This window comes from Mizuhopecten yessoensis, unplaced genomic scaffold (genome assembly GCF_002113885.1).
Source record: "Mizuhopecten yessoensis strain PY_sf001 unplaced genomic scaffold, ASM211388v2 scaffold3961, whole genome shotgun sequence".
NCBI lineage: Eukaryota > Metazoa > Mollusca > Bivalvia > Pectinida > Pectinidae > Mizuhopecten > Mizuhopecten yessoensis.
Genome location: NW_018405306.1, coordinates 679691 through 700299, shown reverse-complemented (window position 1 = coordinate 700299; position 20609 = coordinate 679691). Strand labels below are relative to the sequence as shown.

Below are 20609 nucleotides of genomic sequence, written 5' to 3'. Positions count from 1 at the left end.
ACTATCTAACCGGCATTGACAGAAAGGTCAAGTCTGTAATTTAATAAATAGTTTAAATATATGCGTACAAATCTAGTGATACTACAAATGACTGAATCGATTGACCCGAATAACATTTCTCGGACTTTAGCAAGACAATATGATATCAGTACTACACCTAGGCCCTGGTGTAGGTCAGAGACGTACATGTATATACTGGCTTTATACGTCTCTGAGTAGGTTGCTTCAGCCTCCTATTTTCTTTGCATTATTCATTTTCCGTTAATCAGTACTTTGAGGGGATTTATTGCAGCGTCAGAGTCAAGTCTGTTTGATATTTATTGGATTGCGCCCCTTTAAATTTCCAGGGGGCGCGAATAAAAGATGTCTGCCTCCTGTGACTTGGTACTGAGGCTGTGTTGATGTCCCCAAAGGCCAGTTTTGTGTAGGTACGTCTGCATCTGAGGTTTTTAAATGAAATTCAGTTATATATACTGAACATATTTAGTATATGGATGTTTTCAGACGATGATCAGAACTCGAAAATTGCAGAACCCTATCTTTTATGAATTGATCTGTTGCCAGTGTTGGGTTGGAGTTGCATGACTTGTCAAAGTTTGATAAAAAAAAAATATAAGGTTCAACAACTTTGAATTTGAATGATCATGACCGGTTTGACACATCTGAGCGTATGTATGATTGTTGTTGTTTAAACGTGTTTGCTGTTGTTTTCTTTGAACCCCCCAAAATATTACCTCCCCGGGCCGAGATTGTTACCACTTCTCCCTTCTCTCCCACACACCAAAAACAGTAGCTGCGATAACGTAGGTTTTGACGACGAGAGATTTTTTTTTTATATTTTGCGCAGAGGAGGCCGGGTATTAATTGAAGTAACACAAAAACAGTGCATGCTTACATTAATGATTTAACAGACATAATTACAAGGATCATGGTAACATTGACATATTTAGACATGACAAGACTATAGCTATAACTAAACTTCACTAATCAGATCAATCTATTAATTAATGAGACAACACCAATATATAAGAGAGCTAGATCGTGCTTGCTGTGGTTGCATTTTACAAATCATGAATTACCCCCTTTACCTGTTTAGGACAGTAGTATTTTATATTGAAGGGATGTGTAGACCTCATATAATGCAATATCAATGGCATTTTGCATATTTTACAATTATTGTGTAGGAATGAAAATAATCATAAGTGAAGAATAGTTGTCAGGAATTGTCTACTTCTTGATTACGCCGCTGCACAATGCCAAACTTTAACATGATAAACTCCTGTGTTCATATTTTCCCAGTGATATAGTAATATAGTAACATTTACAGAGTTCAGAAGCTATACAAGCTTTCCTTCATAATGTAGGTTAGCAAAGTTAATACAAATGTCATTCATTAGTTACCATAAGCATAAGGCTTCTTGCATTGGTTCCTCCAATGCCTTACTCTTAAAAACGAAATGAATTACGTACATCATCAATATCAATTAAGAGATCAGTATTTGTTGAGCTCTATCTGACAATGTCTATTTCCTCTGCAGATGTTGATATCGTCCAGCTCCTAAAATAAAAATGGCATATGGACAGATACCAAGCACTGGCATGGGTAATTTGTGACTTCCATCTGGAACTTTCAACAATAAGAAGGTATTTTTCAAATTGATAATTAGATTTAAGTTTTAAGTATGTGTTGATCATGTTTGAATGGTATTCCATCCTTTTATATAGTGATGTCTTATTTTTTTCTTAACCAATTCTTTAAGCTAAAGTGGAGAAAAATAATTTGTATTGCTGAAGGAGAAGTCTGAATCATTAAGCAGAATCTTAACTGATCCAAACCAACTTTGTATTTTAGCATTGTATCATACATGGGTTGGTGATATGATGGGTCTGTTGACGCTTGGAATAATCTTCCTGAAGAGGTCGTACAAGCAACCACAATCAGAGAATTGGAAATTGGACTGGACAATTTTTGGAATAATTTTGAACTAAAATATAATCACTTGGCTGGACATAAGCGGAAGTAATAAATAATTTGTACATGCAAATTGTTATATTACTGATGGACTTAGAGGCAGTATATGTCTGTGTCCATCAATTATCTTATTAAATGTTATTAAATAGTATATACATGAATTCTATTCTTGTTATTGTAATGCCCTGAGATAAAAATAAGGATATTTCGTTGTTACAGGGTGATGTCTGGTGAGATATTTCAGCGTGAACCAGATCCCATCCCAGAAAATCTGGAGGAGGTTGATGTTATAGGAAGGAATCCCCTCATGTGCTATTTATGCAACGGAAAATATGATGACCCCTGCATATTGGGGTGTTATCATAGTTTCTGCTCAGCATGTCTAGGAGGAAGAGCCATGGATGGGAAAATGTTGTGTCCCTTGTGCAAGTAATTGTCAATGCTTTAATACAGTGTATGATGAGTATCTAATATTGATTAAACTGTAACTTTCAAATATTACACGAGATATAAATTGGAGTCCTAGTTGAAATGTAAAGACACGCAAAAAGCATTTTCTGAATTGAATTTTATGAAGAAATGCTCTCTTAAAAAAAAATTTTTTTAGATGTAAAACAAAATTTTAAGTGGAAACCAAATGGGTTAAAGATTAAGTACATATATATTTCTTTCAGTACAAAATGAAAGGTGTTGCATATTATGTTCTGATTTCCACAGGGAAAGTACAGCCCTCAAAGAAGGTGAAAGCTTACCCTCCAAGGACAAGCTACTCCAGTTCCTTGTCATGTCGTCTAATGAGGAGAGGGAACAGTGTGCTAACTGTGATGAGGTGACTATATGTAGCTACTGTATACCGGGACATATTCGCTGCAGTTTAATTTTCGCCTTTTTGGCCCTTCGTTATGAGGGTGAATTAATCATTACAGAGAATATAAGTAAGCAACGTCATAATACACGTATAGTCATTATATATGAAGAGCGAAATGTGAAGTCAACAGCATATTACACATAGTAATTGAATGTGAATGGTGAAATTAAAACTCGGTGATATTTGTCACTTTTATAGAATAAATTTCACTCAAAAAATGTTATAAGTATCTTTATTTTCAACTGTTCTACCATTTTTGTCTCGCCGCCACAAAGTAGCGGAAGTAAGACTAAGTTGTTGCTTTTCCGGTGACAGCGGCGTCAACATTAAGTTTTAGCGTTTAAGATAGTTTCACTGAAAGTATAAGAGCTACACCAACCAAACTTGCATCATAGATACATCTTAGGTAGTACATGTATATCTCAACGCATGCATCAAATGCTGGATGCAGGATTGAGGCCTACCTTTTATGGTCCATTGACTTCGTCACTATCTCGATCAACATTAAGTTTTTGCGTTTAAGTTTGTTTCTCTGAAACTTTTAAGTGCTAGACTAACCAACCTTGACATGTGCATTGATGGTCAAAGCGGGGCACAGATGAGGCATATCAATCCGAATGGCTTGTTTCTTACATGACTAAAAGGATTTGACCCATGTCAAAGTCAATTTAATCGATGTTTCAGATAATTGGTACACCACTAGTACTACTGCAGTAATTATATTGACTTTATCAGGTTTTCGTTTAAGTTTATATATAAAAAAGATCTTTGATAATTTTGTATTTCTGTGTCCCAAAGTCACTGTTAGTATTGATCGAAAATTGTCAAAAAAGACATAAATAGTGATTTTTCCTTTTTAAGGAAAAAATATGAAATGAATTATGAAAGTGAAATGAAGCTATGAAGTGGCTGCCTATATTTAAAGGGTCAAGCAAATTCACAGTTTACAAAAGAAGAAAAAGCATGAATTCAAAATCAATTTGTGACGCTTATACATATTTTGCGCAAAAAATTGATTTCAAAGTTTACCATTTAACTTAATGCTAAACTATTATTAATTAGAAATCAAACACATGTTTTAAAATTCAGTAACTCTGTAATGCAGGTTTTATATCTTGGTTGTGATTTTTAGCAGGAGGAAGGACAAATGTTTTTCTGCAATACCTGTGCACAGCCTTTGTGTGAACGGTGCCGGGAAGAAACTCATCGTGCCAAGATGTTTACCCGCCATGACATTGTCGTCTTGTCAAAGCGGACTAAAGAGATACACCGGGAATGTTGTAAGTCTTAACTAAACCAATATTTATCAAGCAATATGCCCATGTCAAATACCAGTTCCTTAATTGTCCTGTTATGAATCAACCCACTTCTTTGAGTTAGAGATTATGTATTAGCCTTCTAGGCTTCTGTAATTTTGAATGGATTGATTTCAAACTTCATAGGATGGTGTATTGCTATGAAAGCTCGGACAATTTCGATAATCAAAATTATTCGCTGGTTATTTACAGAGTTATAGCCCCTCTGTAGAATTGCCGAAACAGTTTCTGCTCAATAACTTCAGTACTTTTGAATAAATTCATTTCAAACTTCATAGGAAAGTTTATTTCTATGAAAGCTTGTGATAACCAAAACTATTTACCGGTTATTTACGGGGTATGGCCCTTTGTAGAATTGCCGAAACAGTTTCCTTTCAATAACTTGAGTAATTTTGAATGTATTAATTTCAAACTTGGTAGGAAGGTTCATTGCCATTAAAGCTCGGACAAGCTTGATAATCAAAATTATTTGCCGCTTATTTATGCAGTTATGGCCCTTTGTAGATTTGACGCTTATCTCTCCAAAATTTATGCTCTTAAAGCCCTTTGCGGCAGCTGCTCATTCTACATCTGACGGGCGTATCATGTACCGCTTCGCGGAACTCTTGTTTCATTGTGCATCACTTTTCATAGGGTTTATCTCTTAGAATGTGTTGTCTTCATTTGGCATGTTTTGCATGTGTATGTATATGCCGAGTTTCCCCCACTGAATTCAGCATTTCGGGTCTCACAAGATACAGAAAAAGAGCTTTTATTTGAGGCATATCTAATATGACCCATCACCTACAATTACTAAATTTTGTATGTGAGAACTTTTTGGGATTGCACAGTGTCACATTGTAAAATTGGGTCTCTGCCTCACCTATACAGAGTAATGTCCCCTTGTTTATTTTTGAAACCAAAGTTTGTCTGGTTGTTGGGAACTATGTTTTGTTCACTTTTTCCTGCTAGGTATAGATTAAGTTCAAATGTGGTAAGTTTAAAGTAAATAATATATGTGTATTAGGCAGCTTCTCTATTACTAAAAATATCTGTTTTGATTTTCAGCACTTCACAATGAGCCATTTATCCTGTTTTCTATAGAAAAGAAAATGATGCTGTGTATAAACTGCTTTAGAGATATGAAAATGTAAGTATCAAACTGAATACATCTAGCATAGATTTAGTGAATCTACTCTATGTATATAGATATAGGAATACTAGAATAGATTCTTTTTCTCTTACCCTGTTCTCCCATTGTGTATCATAAACATAATGTAATGCTAACGTTATAGGCTAAATTCAGGGTTGACGTAACGTTGATGGATTGTTGACGTGAAGTCATTGTATTGCTGATGTGAGGTCATATCATTGTTCTGAAGAGGGGAATTCCCCCGTCTAAACCCTAGGGTGAGACGAGGATATCTCACTCCGGTAAAAGTATGGATACACATGTCCAGGCAGGGTAAGAGAAAGAAATGTCCCACCTTAGGATTCAAGATTTGGAGCAAAAGCCAAGATTTGCCGAGGTTTTTGAACCCAAATTACTTACCCAAGGACGGGACATTTATATCCTACATAACATACATATGGTAAAATCAGTTTCTTACATCACTAACCAAACTGTGAAGTCATTTGATTGAAATGTGTATTTGACGCCTTGTGGCAAAATATCATCCGTGTTAACAAATTTATATTATATTCTCTGTACCAATAGAAACAGTGCATCACAGATTGTATATGACAAAGTGATAAATTACTTGAGCTGCAATGTAATACTATGGCCAGCTATGCAAGCAAAGAAAAATATGGATGACTGCCCCACCAGCAGACTGGTCACAGACAAATGCATACAAAAATCGGGTCGTATTGACATTCACCAAAAGGGTGAGAGAAAGAAACAGTTTTAAAAAGTCACGTCTGCACAGTCTGAGCTTGCTGAACTTTAAAATCCCATGCCTTTTGTCAAATGACCAGTCCAAAAACTGTCATGTGTAGCAGTGGTATCTAATCACTGCCTTGTATCCAAGACTCAGATTCCAGGTCCACAGCAATATTGGTACATGTTTGAGACCCTGTATATTTTGATAATCAAAGTCTCTCTGTAAAATTTCTGATGCTACAATCTTTTGTTGTTGTTTCAGAGAGAGTCGGTCATACTGTGTCGACATGGAAACAGCATATCACCAGAGCTGTAAGAAACTTGATCAGAGAATGCAGGTAAAGAGTTATCTTCCTTGATATAATATTGATGAAGTCTAAAGAGAAAAATAATTGCTTGCAACTACATATTTCTTTTGATGTAAAAAAGATTTTCTAATTTACTATTTCATTTTTAAATCCTCAATTGAATAATAAGGTGTTTCTTCAAACACACAAACTAATGCAAGAAATCCGATGGGATTTTCAATATGGTGAAACACCCTGTTCTAATTTCAATTTTGTTCAGAAGTTTTAAAAGAAACAATATGTTTGATGTCACAGGAAAAATCGGTCATGATGTCACATTTAAATCATAATGGGAGAGACATTCACATCATAATGGGAGAGGTTGTGTGCAAATCAATATATAAAACAATAGAAATGCAGAAAATTATAGTTTTCAAACATATTAATTAATTATGTAGTTTTGGAATGAAGGGAGAAAAATAAATATCCCCTCACTTGAGAGTGTAATGGAGATATCTCAAACCCTGAAGGTGATTATTTGGTTGTCTTACCTTTTGCAGAACCTCAAAGCCACTTTGTTCATTGCAATCCAAACGATTGTACCTGCTAGACCAGAGTTGTTCGTTTATAAAATAAGGTTGGACCTAGTAAACAGATACTGCTTTCGAGCGAGCCTTGCAAGGCCAGCATAAACATTTGTAGGTCTGCCAAAGGTTTTACCAAAAAACATTTAAAAAGAGACAAACCAGTTGTTCCACATAAATGAACAAGCCCTAACTATAGATTTGACAATCAAAGGACCACCCCTCAAGTTGGAAATTTCTCTGTCTAGGTACAGGAAGATATTATTTACCAATAATGAGTTGATGTCATGATAAAACCCTAATAAACAAACAAACAATGACTGTAGAATTCCTACTCCATTTTTTTCATGTTTCTGCCTCAGGCTATCAGAGATCTGCAAAATTCTGTACAAGACTCCATCTTGCTACTACGAGCTCTGCTTGAGGAGATCACACAAAATTCTGAATTGGAAAAATCAGCCATCAAGGAACTCTATGACTCCATGCTTAAAGAGATAACGGACAAGAAGGAGACACTGCTGACGGAAGTGGACAGGTGAGAAAAGTGGTCTTATTCAACAGTATAGTTATACATATACACAGTCTTATTGAGTCCACAGATAGTTAAGCATAAAAATGTCTCTGGATAAATTTATTCAATTTACTGATATTGCCATTTGCAGAGAATTTTTTATGTTATAAAGTATTTTAACAATCTACATCGAGGGAGCTGTCCACATGAATTATTAAGAAAAAAGAAAAAAAACATGACCTGGAGGTGTGTTGGTGATACACCAAATAGCCCAAAAAATGAGTGGGGCCGCGTTGGCCAAGTGGTTAAGGCATCTGACATTCTGCAACACAAGCCTACCACCACTGGGTCGCGGGTTAGAGACTCTCATGGGGCAGTCGTCAGGTACCGGCCGTAGGTCGATGGTTTTCTCCGGGAACTCCCGCTTTCCTCCACCACCAAAATGTGGCACGTCCTTAGATGACCATAGCTGTTAATAGGACGTAAAACACAATCAAACCAAACCAATGAAATGAAGAGTGTTTTATATCTTTAGGTTTTACTTTACAGTCATGACTTGTATGACTTAAACACATCAGACTTAAGACATTTGATGAATTATCAGATATTATTGTATTGATCAACAGACAGTACCAGGACAAGCAGAAGTTGTTCACGGAGGAGCTGGCTAGTCTGAGTACACTGTTACCTACTCTCCACACACATCTAGTCACCTCTGCTGCTTTCTCCAGCTCCGCCAACAAGTTTGAGTTCTTAGACTTGGCCTACGTAAGTTTTACTTTCCAACATCTTGCTGATCATATGTTGGACTGTATTTACCTTGCAGGTGTAAGTTTAATTGTAGAACTGGCCATGGAGTTCCTTGACTAAATTTTTGTATGTTTTAATTACTAGATTTCGCCATGTGCACTAACTATATATATATCATTCATTTTTGTTTGGTTTGTAATTTTGTTGATTTCATGGTACTCTTTTTCCATGAATTCATAGGTCCTCAAAGTAATTGCATGTTTGATACAAACCTATCCTTCGTGGAGTGTGTACGAAGCGAACGCTTGGCTAGCGAAGATGATCCTTTGCATGAGTGGGTACTTATTATCTGCTTTTAAATTCATGAACCCACGAAATGTTGTTTTTTGTGAAACCAAGAAATTTGGGCACCCCAAAAACATCTGATTCCACAATAAGTTACACCATTGTAAATATTACAGTCTATTGTGAAATACTCTTAACAACAAATTATTGACATAATTGAAGATGTCATCTAAAGATGATGATAATGATTATATTTATTTATCTGTCAGTGTTCTAGTTCTACACTGAAGTTATGAAAAAACTAAAACAGATTAAAAATGATAGCAGTTATGGAGAAATGTTAATATTGTATTTTAGATTTTAACATAATGATTGTACATGTATTGAAATCTTTTTTAGATCCTGATGGAGCGACTGAAGTCAATTATTCACCTGCAGTATCCCCTCCATCCATCACAAGGCAGCCAGATATATACTGACTTTAAGTCGCAGATAGCCAAGTAAGTTGCTTTCCTGTACACAGTAAAGTACATTACATAATGGAAAAAGTAAACATGTGAAATGATAATAAGGGTTGTAATGTGCACTTGTGAAAAACTCTCATCATTCATCACGCAAGTTGAAATTTAAATGGCATATATTCGAATTCACCGAACATACATCACAATTTAACATATGGCTAGTCATATAGCGTTTAACCAAATAATATTAATAATTTGAGGTTCTTAAATACCGCTTTATCACAACCTGGTTCGAAGATCGTCTCAAAGCGGTTCACAAATTATTATCCGTGGTTATGGGACTTTGCAACCAGCCAATATCTTTCTCAACTCCCTGGGGTAAACTGAAACCCTTCAGTCACAAGCCCGGCGTCCTACCACTAGACTTCCGTTCCACCAAATAATCAATTTACATCTTGACATTTTTAATTAAAATATTTTTGTTTTGCTGCTTTAGGTGCCTGGAGCCGCTACTTTTTCCCCAGAGGATGTCAACTATACTGTCGGCTTCTGCTGCTGGGTCTCTCTCACTGTCTTCGTCCGGCTCAACAGCTCCACGGTCAGTAACGTTCACACAGGCAGGATGTTTTCAGTTCAAAGTCAGTATTTGTATAATTAGTCCACTGTATGACCACTACATTCAGTACTTTTATTAGTCTATGGACCAACAGATATGAAACTTGACATTTCCTCTCGTCAAAATATTTTTATGGTTTACGACGTCATCACTTTTTGTGTTGTCTGTTTTTTAGGTCATACAATATAACCTGAACAAGTTTACCTTTAGGGGAATAGCCAAAATTTAATTATTCGTGTATACCCTGATATTCTATGTGTTATGTTTTCACCTATATTACAATTTCCATTTTCTTCTGCTTTTTGTATCGCCTGCAACATGAGGTGACATATAGGTATTACTTTGTCGGCTGCGTCGGTTATGTCATCCGAAACAAGGTTTCCATGCGATACTTTGAGTTCCCTTGGGTTGATTGAACTCAAACTTGGTACACATACTGCATATCAATATAGTTCAAACAAGTCCGCATTTCAGAAGTATACGTGCATTTTTGGTGGAGTTGTGCCCCTTTTTTCTTCCAAATAAGGGCATTTTGTAGTATTTTTTTTAATTTTGATTAATCAATTCCTTTAAAATTTTGTCGGTAATGCTAGAAGCAATAATGTTCAACACATATTATGGTTTTTTCTGTCGAGTCTCAACTTTTTGCATTTTGGCATATCTGTTTGCGCGATAACTCAAGCCAAAACACTTTTCTTACTTAACGCGCTGAGCAGGCGACACATCCACTCCTGTAGAGTTCTAGTATGATCTAAACTTCACTGTGATAATGATATAAGATTTTTGTCTTTTGACATGTTGATAATACTTCTTTTGAATATTTTGAGAATGTTCATTTGGAGATATAGAAATAAGAATCAGTTAGTCATTAGTAGTTAGTCTCTCATTACACATAACAGTATGTACAAAGTCTATGCTTTCCTTTTCCAAGTGAATGGCTTGAGGTCTGCTATCAGTACATGTAAACTGTCGTCCATAAAATAGAACATAAAAGTCTGACTAACACAGTGCAAAGCATTGCGACGTCATTCCATCCAAGGTTTGTTCCATTTGAAATACCAAAATTAAATTCACACGAGTTTCGATGAATGTTGGTCTATAACTCATTGGCCTTTTCTCTCTCTCTCTCTTTCTCTCATTTATTTCTTCATGCCACCTATAAATGAATTGAAATAAGAGGCCAATGAGCTAACGACCGACAGCCACATTTAGGACTAATGAACTCTAAAGCTGTCATAAGAGAGTACATGAAATCTTTCAAATTTCAATAATATGGTATTTTCAGACATATCCTGTGTTTTCTTTATGAGTGTGTGTACACATCTGTTTTGGTAGGAATAATATATATATAAAAAAAAATATCTTGATAAATTTTTATGTATTTTAACTTTTTTTTTCAGACTAGAGAAGAAGCTGTCTGTTCCCCAAGTGAGGTCTGGGAATCTTTCACAGAATGAAAGGCGACAGGTAGCCCTCAATAAACTCAAACTTACAGAAGGCAAAGGGGTGTTTGCTGACCACTGCCAGGACTTTGATAACTCTCATAAGGTATTTTTTTTATGTGAAATGCCTATTTATTCATGGCTTGCTGAAAAGAAAGTGTTTCATGTATGAAGTTCAACAGAACTTTGCTGTTCAAGCACAAGGCCTATAACCAAGTTCCACGTATAAGGGGCGGAATGGGTAAACATGTTACCTTTCCCCCCTGACTGCCTGCAGTATTAGAGCGCCATTTGTCGAAATGTCTCGATGATTTCTGACAGCTGACTTTAATCACTGATTCAGCACACTGTGGCTTAGTGAGTTGTTTTCAGTGGTTTTGAGTTTAGACTTTCGTCGTTTACACTCTATGCTTGACAAAGGAACCAGATTTTTTTCAAAAGCTCGCAAAAATAAGGTTTCAATTCCCTTTTGTGTTCAAAACAAACTTAGCATTTATAACCGAGTTATTAGATATCCAAACCATCACAATCCATTCGTATTTTGGCAGAAAGTTTCTTCAGAATAAATTTCATTGGCAGGTGTGCACCAGATGGTCACAGTTAGAATTACATTATAGTTAAAATTCAAAGATGTTGTACTCAGTGGTTTTTGACAGGTTTTTGGACATTCCAGATAGGAATTTAGGTCATCGTTTTAATCTTATGACTGTAAATACACCAGCTGAATGTGAATTTGTCACAGACATTACTCACATATGAAGTGTGTGATTGTGGGAAGCTACCAGAGTATGCAAGAGCCCTGAGTAATATAGTTCCGTGTAACCAAACTTAACAGAAATATGAATATTTATGCAACTTTCTTCTTAATTTTTAAACTTGTATCAAATTTGTTCTCTCACAGGGTCTTTCCCAGATGGTGGAACGCATGAAGAGCCACCTACAGGAGCTACAAAGGGACCTTACTCTGCGACGATGCCTCACCAAGCAGACAGTGATGGAGGAGCTTCAGGCTAAGGTGGAGCAGGTGGAACAGCAACTGGAGGATCACAAAACCAAGATGGAGCAGAAACAGCCTGTCCTGGAAAAGGTACAATTTTACTTATGATGAGCCCAATAGTGTATCCATAATCACAAAAAAAAATGAACAAATTGAGTTGGACACAGGTCCAATTTAACAATCAATTTTGTTCATACCTTATCGATTGAATGTTAATTTCTCAATTCACATACCTGCCATGTCACCTGCATTTGTGCAAGTCAAACTGCAATCACTTTCACGACCTGGGGGCCGCGGTGGCCAAGTGTGTCCCAAGTAAGTCGTCTGACATTCTGCTACCACCACTGGGTCGCAGGTTCGAGGCCTACGTGGGGCAGTTGCCAGGTACTGGCCGTAGGTCGGTGGTTTTTCTCCTGGTACTCCTGCTTTCCTCCACGACCAAAACCTGGCACATCCTTAAATGACCATAGCTGTTAATAGGACATAAAACACAAACAAACCAAACCAAACAATTCATGACCTACAATAGAATGTAGTGAATCTCCTGCATTTAAACTGCTATCTCAAATTTGAAAATATTTTCAAAAAATCAATATTCTAAACTTTTAATATTAAAATACTCTCTAAAAAACCACCCATTACTAGCATATTATTTATCAAATTTAGTAGTTTAAATGTAGATCTTGGAATCTCCTGCATTTAAACTGCTATCTCAAATTTGAAAATATTTTAAAGCTTTTAATATTAAAATACTCACTAGAAAAACATCCATTACTAGCATATTATTTATCAAATTTTAGAAGTTTAAATGCCATATATTTACATGACCTGTAGTTAACAAGCTTGACCTGCATTTTGAGCATTTGTGACCTTCATATTGTTATACATTAATTGATTTGTTTATATCCCAGTTGCAATTGTCTGGACTCTGGAATAGAATAGTTGTAGGTGTATTGTCTCCTCCTATGATATTCTACCAGGCATTTTGAACCTCTGCAGTGATGAAACTGACTGATATCTATTTTCATTAAATTTGAAATGAAAGATTTGTTCATGCTTTCAAAATCCACATTATTTTTAACAAGTCAGCTGATCCACTGACTGAAATGTCCGCAAAAAGTAAACTATGCTTATCTGGTATGTCACTACATATTCTTTGTCTATAGATATGAAGTAGTCCCTCAATATATAATAATAATAATAATTTGAGGTTCTAATATACCACTTTATCACAGCCTAGTTCGTAGGTCGTCTCAAAATGGTTCACAAATTAGTATCCGAGGTTATAGGGCCTTTGAAACCAGCCAATATCTTTCTCATCTCCGGCTCCCTGGGGAGCATACAGTCGGAGCTGCCATTTCGGCGCTCACAGCTAGAATTCAACAGTTCTAGCATTTTTACTTCATGCCAGCTATAAAAGAATAAAAAAGAAGCCAACAATGAGCTATTGACCAACAGCCACATTTAGGACCAATGAAATCTAAAGCTGTTATTTAGAGGTATGGTATGGTATGGATATGGTATTAAAGCAAATATTCTTCTTCAGGAAACAAGACATTCATCTAAAATGACTAAATTGTTTAAAACATTGTTTTCCCACATTGTTCTTGTAGTACTGGGAGGAATGTGTCCAAAGAATGACTTGTGAACAGGAGGTCTACCAAGGTACGTACTTATCATTTTTGATTAACATGCAACCAGTAAGGTATTTGTGAAAGATTAAATTCCTGAAAGAGTCTCTTCATGAATAAACGCTTACCGGTAAACTCAACTCTTTTGAAAATAAAATGATTTATGTTTAAATAGTTCTTTATCTGAAAGTCATGTTTTTGAACCCCATGAAGTTAATTCTCGTATTTTAACTCTTGAAAACTCTGTTTATATTGAAGTTATTGTCTAAATGGCTTAATCATTATGAAATTTCACTGTTACAATCAAGGTTAGTGAATTACAAAGGGATTGAACAGCATTTCTAAAATTTTCATGCCATTATGAACTGTGAAAATTAACAAACATATGAGGCATGTTGACAATACAATAGACCTATGACAGAAAAATATGACACCTTTGTGTGCATATGCTTCACTGGTCATTTGTCTGATGAAGGTGACAGTGTAAATACCGTACTAGTCATCGAAACGTCACACAGAACATTTTATTGGTTGTGTAAAAAGAACTCTTCATAATAGAACTCTGTCTGTTTTGTAGCTCAACTGCAGGATGTGATGAGAATTCACCAAGAGACAAGCCACCTCCGGACCATCCTCAACCAGCTGTCCCGTTTTGTAACCTCTATCACGGCTCTGACAGAGAGGCTCGCTCCGAAGTGAGTGTCTACTTAAGTATCCCTGTCCCACTGCATTGTGGTTTGTCATAAATGCAGTAACCTCCCTGTAACTTCCGTTTGGATATAACTGTAGCACAGTTAGGCCAGAACACTTCCATTGACCAAGTAGCTCAATTGGTTAGAGCGATAGTATCACAATCCTAAGTCCAGTTTTTGAATCCCAGTCCAGCCCTGTTTATTTTCCCCCGATCAGCACACTGTTGTTGATTACGTTTTGGTAAAGTCATGTGAGGTATATGTAGGAAAAACAGTTTCCAACACCTAGTTACAGTTTTTGGCAGTGGTCTGAAGTTCTTTTCTGCTGTTTGAGAAAATTTGATTATTGACATATCCACTATAAAAAGGTGTTTATCATGATGTTCAGCTAAAGGTGACCTAGCTATTGGGTTTACTTTTATTAGCTCACCTGGCCCAAAGGGCCAAGTGAGCTTATGGCATGGTCCGACGCCCGGCGGCCGTCCGGCGTCTGGCGTCTGGCCGGCATCAACTTTTTACTTTTAACAACTTCTTCTCAGTAACCAAAAGGCCTAGGGTGATGATATTTGTTCAGTAACATGCTGGGATGAAGGGCTGGCAAGTTTGTTCAAATAAATGCCCTTGCCTTATATTCAAGGTCACAGGGGTTAAATATTTTAAAATCTTTTAAACAACTTCTTCTGAGTAACCAAAAGGCCTAGGGAGATGATATTTGGCCAGCAACATGCTTGGATGAAGGGCTTCCAAGTTTGTTCAAATGAATGACCTTGCCTTATATTCAAGGTCACAGGGGTTAAATATGTTAAAATCTTTTAAACAACTTCTTCTAAATAACCGAGAGGCCTAGAGTGATGATGTTTGGCCAGTAACATGCTGGGATGAAGGGCTGCCAAGTTTGTTCAAATAAATGACCTTCATCAATGTTCAAGGTCACAGGGGTCAAATATGTTTAAAACCATTGAATGACTTCTTCTTAATAAGCAAAAGGCCAAGGGCGATGATATTTGGCCATTAACATGCTGGGATGAAGGACTACCAAGTTCAAACGAATGACCTTGACATATATATTTTAAGGGCACAGGGGTCAAATATGGTTAAAACCATTGAATGACTTCTTCTTAATAAGCAAAAGGCCAAGGGCGATGATATTTGGCCATTAACATGCTGGGATGAAGGACTACCAAGTGAATGACCTTCGCCCATATTCAAAGTCACAGTGGTCAATATATGTTTAAATCTTTAAATGATTTGTTCTGTATAACCAAAAGGTCCAGGGTAATGATATTTTCCCGAAGCATGCTGGGTTGGAAGACTATAAACTCTGTTCAACCTAATATTATAATGTCCTTGTTCGACATTCAAGGTCACAGGTGTCATATATGTTTAAATCTTTTAATAGGTTCTTATGAATGAAACACTGATATTTTGCCTGTAGCTGTATTTTAGTCCACTTTTAAGCTTACAAGTGTGAGATTAATACCAGGTGAGCGATGCAACCCCAATGGGCCTCTTGTATATTTTTTTTATGTACATTTAGAAACTTCATATGATGACTACATACACAGTCACATACAAAATTAATGTTTGCTGTTTGATTGACGAATGTCTGATCCGTTTGTAGATTGGCCACTTCTACGAAGGAAAGTAACCATGACAACCAGATAGCAGCCATCTTTGAACAAATCAATATTATAGAACCTGACTCCCAGCACAGGTGAGTAAAAATGTGGTTAAAATTACCTATGATATATCCTGACATATAATTCAAGGATTAATTAATTTTACTAACTATGATGGAAAGAATACCTGTTTGAGAACTGAAAGTTTACTTGTTTAAGAACTTCAAATACACTGTATGTGTTGGAGAAGAAGGAAAATATTTGAAGTAAACAATATGTAGCGAGTGATGTAATTTTTGTTTAGGCAAGAATTTAGTGAAGGTGTCTCTCAAAATTGTGTTCTACCTGACAGAGCACAACAGGGATTTGATAAGTATTTCACTTCCAATCAGAATTGAATTAGGTCATTAAAGTCTTGGATATCTTAATAGTAGTTATTTATCCTGTAGAAGGCGATATCTGGTGCCATGACAGTTCTTTGCTTGTGTATATTAATCAAATATCATTAACTCATTCACCCTTAAAGACACATTTGAACTCTTCCAATTCAAAGGCTGGAATAGTTCATTATGAAATTCAGGGGTGCATGAATTAATACTGTGTATACTGCGTAATAGTTTCATTGTCCCAATGACTTTGACAAAATAATGTTTAACTGTCTTTAGGGAATCAAACTTAATCATAAATTTCATTTATTTTTTCATGTGTGTCTTGTATAGGGTGGAAGCTTTACGTTCAGCAGAGGAAGAGAGAGAAACCATATCAGCAAACCGTACTAACCCCATGGATGAGGAGCTTATCAAAACAAAGGGACTTTTAAAAGCTCCCTCTGCACGGAGAGATGGGAACCAGCGTAGAGACCTCACCAAAAGAGAATCAAAGGACGCGAAAGGAGAGTCTACTGAGAAGAATCCAGCTCCGTCTCTTAGCAAAGACTCAACTTTAATTGAATATCTTACAGAATTGGAGACAGGTGCTAAAGTTTCCTTGGGAGATGTGTCAAAAGTAGTTGCAATAAATTCAGTGGTAACTGGCCCTCCATGTGAAGATTCTGTCTCTGCTGAAATACCGGTAAATGTTCTAAAAGAAGTTAGTGTGGAGGTAGCACCCAAATCGGAGGTTAAGGGGGAATTTGATTTTTCTAAAGTTCTTGATGAAATTTGTAATCCAGACAAGGAGACAGTGTCAAACACAGAGTCCAAGGAAGATGTTGAGGAGTCTGCCAGTTGTGTGGATACTTCATTGGAGGTTGTTCTGCCTCTGGAGCCAGGGACACCAGCGACTGAATCTAACTCTCCTCATTTAAAGCCTTACTCTAAGGAGGACACAATTCCGTTGGCAGGAAATGATGGCACTAATGGTAGACCACTGTCGCCAAAAATTAATTTATTGACTGATGACGAACCAGCTGTAAATATTTCTGGGGACAAATTAGGTTTAAAACCAAGTTCTTCTTCTAAAGAGGTATTCTGTGATACATTATCCATAACATTTCTACCTGAAGGGCATCACTCTCCAGGAGGTCAAAGCTTCACGTCTCCAACCCCATCTGATTCTTCTATCAGTGGGATTGGATCACCGAATTCAGATACTCAGTTGTGCCTGCCACTATCCACAGGTTTAGATTCTCAACTTTGTGGGCCTGGATCCCCAGTGTCAGATACTCAGATGTGCGGGGCAGGATCCCCAGGGGACATGTCTGAGGTCGAAGGTCAAGAGGATGATATGACTGGAGGCGAGACGCTCAGAGCAAGGATTGAAAGACTTAAAGGTTCGATAGACAATGGTACATCTGTATCTCAATTGTCAAAGTCACCACAGGACAGTGTAGTGCAAGGGCCACTGGCACCGCAGGACAATGTGTCACAAAGGTCAAGGTCACCTAGGAACAAATGTTCCGTATCAAACGGTGTGTCACCAGTGGTAGATGTTGGTAAAGTTTGTGTTTCCTCATGTGTAAGTAATGGGGATGTGTTGCAGAAAGGAGATTCTGTTTCTCGATCAGTAGATGTCACCAAACAAACAGGGCCTTGTGAACCAGATTTGAAGTCTTTGACGCAAGGCAGGACTGTTAGTCAGGCAAGTGGCCGCCGTCGCCGAAGGGTCAAAGCTGATCAGGTGGGCAATCCAGTCAGAACCAGAGATGTAAATCTAGGGTCAGAGCATAATGAACAGGCCTCAGAGGTCAAATGTCAGAAGAAGTAAAAATGCTGAAATATGAAGTTTTCCTTCTTTGTGTAATGCAGAGTTATCTTCTCCTGAGAACAGGTATTGATTGTTACGTCATTGGTTTGTGGGAGAAAATTACGTTGTTTTCTCAAAAATTGATGACGTTACTCTCACAAACAAATGACGTAACAATCAATAACTGTTCTCAAGAGAAGATAACTCTGCAATACGCAAAGACGGAATATAGACATGAAACTGGGGTGGGGATCGCAGGTCGAAGGTCAGGTGTTGATGAACTGTTATTTAGAGAGAGAGAGAGAGATTCATTTTAATCAAAGTATGATGAAACATAAATACAGAATTAATTTCTTCGAATGGCCTTAGAGAAATAAAGTACAGATCATAGGTTTAAAACTTTACCATGACTTAGCTTTACAATGGTAGGTATATGACTTATAAATCAAAGCTACAGTTCAGCAATTTGTTTTTATTTACAAACAGAAATGAACTTGAGTTATTATTAAGTAACGTACATGGTCATAGTTGTCAAAATTAATTAAAGTTCTCCATCAATTTTTCTCTAGAGAATCAAAAGGCCTAGAATTATAATAGTAGGACGGTTGCTTGCTGGAATGGAATGCTACCAAATTTGCAGACAGAGTCAAATTTGTTAAAATCTTTGATATTAGTATGTACATGTCTAAATAGCAAAGATGCATATTGTCATGGCCTATTGCATATTGACAAGGATCTAATGTGCGAAAAACTTAGTGACTTATTGAGATGTCCTTCAATTTTTGGCCAAGAGTAGTAACAGGAAGCCTGCAGTTTAGCTCACTAGGAAATCAATTTGCTTTTTTTCTCCAAATAAATGACTGAAAACTACATGAGTAAAAAAAGTACAATGTTTTCTAACAAAGATCCATAAGATGGAGAATCATTAGTTTTAACCTTTAGTGTTAGCTTGCTTGCTTTTAAGTTTGTTTGAATAAATTTACCTTGAACCACTTTGAAGGTCACAGATGTGAGATTTGTTATTGAACAGCATTAATCAATAACAGTTGAGTGATAAAGGCCCTTTGGACCTCTTGTTGTTTACAGCCATGGAATATTGAACCAACGAAAGATACCGGTAAAAGCTCTTCAGTGATTCTTGCATATTTGATATAAGATCATTATTGTGGTAATATTGTATTATACTGGTAAATTTTCGCCCAGTTAAACTTTTGTCTTCATCCATGAAATCAATTTTCGACCAGTGATATTTTCGCCCTTTGACGTTTAGTATACGTTATGTATATTTTTTCACTCATCTTTAATTTGCTTTACTGATAAATTTGCCGTTAATAAGGAGAGCAAAAAAGACAAAAGTTAAACTGTAACGAAAATTTCCAGGTATACAGTGAATAACTCTACTACATAATATTTTTTTCAATATGGCCAGTTATTTTCAATAAGTTATGAAATTTGGTTGTGTTTAAAATTTAATAGAAATTAAAATCAGGTTTACCGTAGAGTGTATTTTTAAGATAATAATTGTGATGAGTATAAAGCAACATTATCGATTTTAACAATGTTAACATATTATGGGCATTTTTGGATATTTGTTTCACGAATTTGTTCCTTTTACATGTATATGCTTGATATTTCATATTTTCATTATTTTGTTTTAAGACTTAAAATGTTCACAGTTATATCATATTAATATTATACACTTTCTTTTTTTTTCTTTTTTTTCTTTACAAATTACAACACAATTGGCAATTTGGCAGGTCCCAATTTTATTTGATGGTTGTAATTATTATACATGCATTCAGACTGTTATATGGTGATGGTGTATACGGAGTATTATACAAAATATGATTATAAAATAATCTTTACTATGTAACTTGGCATTGATTGTTATACTTACTAGTGTATGTGTACCTGTTCACATCCAAATTAAGATAATTATGCATTTTCTATTTATTCTTGAACAGCTGTCTTCCAGTCCCCGAGTGGCCAAAAGTCAATATTATACATATTAAATGTGATATCTATCCTGAGTATGCTCAGTGCCGGATCAAAATGTTAGCTAAATTGCTATTTTTTGTATTTCAGTATGTGGTATATATTTCATATGACTTGATCTGATCATGAGGATTTATATGAATTGTTGACTTATGAAAGATATTAATAATCGTTTACTTTACATTTGTGTAAATGTGTAATAATTCTGTTCATAAGCACCTATTGTTTATTGGGAAAAAATATACAGCTAATTGTTGATGCTGATACAGGTTGAAGTTGATAACCAATTATTTCATTTCTTAATGAGGTCTATGTCTTTCTATATATGTATGAATTTGTTCCCATTCCTGTAGGTGTCTTATGGTCTATCTATTGTAAAATCACTTTTATTTTCTACATTTTTGCATTTTTGACACATTTTCCTTTTTAATATGATATAAAACAGTTAAAATTTCCTTTAGTTTATGTCTGCAATGAGTTTTGAAGATATGTTTTGAAGATATGTTTTAAAGTGACGCATGTAATAATATATTGAATT

At 36.0% G+C, this 20609-nt stretch overlaps 1 protein-coding gene across 2 annotated transcripts; it reads left to right on the top strand.

Moving 5' to 3' along the window:
• Positions 1 to 350: 350 nt before the first annotated feature.
• LOC110448258 (RING finger protein 207-like) lies at positions 351 to 18186 on the top strand. 2 transcript variants are annotated; one of them, XM_021494424.1, is made up of 17 exons: positions 351 to 424; positions 1539 to 1644; positions 2192 to 2401; positions 2690 to 2801; positions 3973 to 4120; positions 5204 to 5285; positions 6280 to 6355; positions 7251 to 7423; positions 8026 to 8167; positions 8834 to 8934; positions 9392 to 9493; positions 10912 to 11059; positions 11855 to 12040; positions 13564 to 13615; positions 14159 to 14276; positions 15895 to 15987; positions 16612 to 18186. In XM_021494424.1, the coding sequence occupies exons 2-17, from the start codon at positions 1577 to 1579 to the stop codon at positions 18095 to 18097; spliced, it is 3297 nt and encodes a 1098-aa protein (XP_021350099.1). In that variant the 5' UTR covers positions 351 to 424; positions 1539 to 1576; the 3' UTR covers positions 18098 to 18186. The 2 variants fall into 2 exon arrangements, with proteins under 2 accessions (XP_021350099.1, XP_021350098.1); XM_021494423.1 differs by having other exon boundaries at positions 352 to 428.
• The last annotated feature ends 2423 nt before the right edge of the window (positions 18187 to 20609 follow it).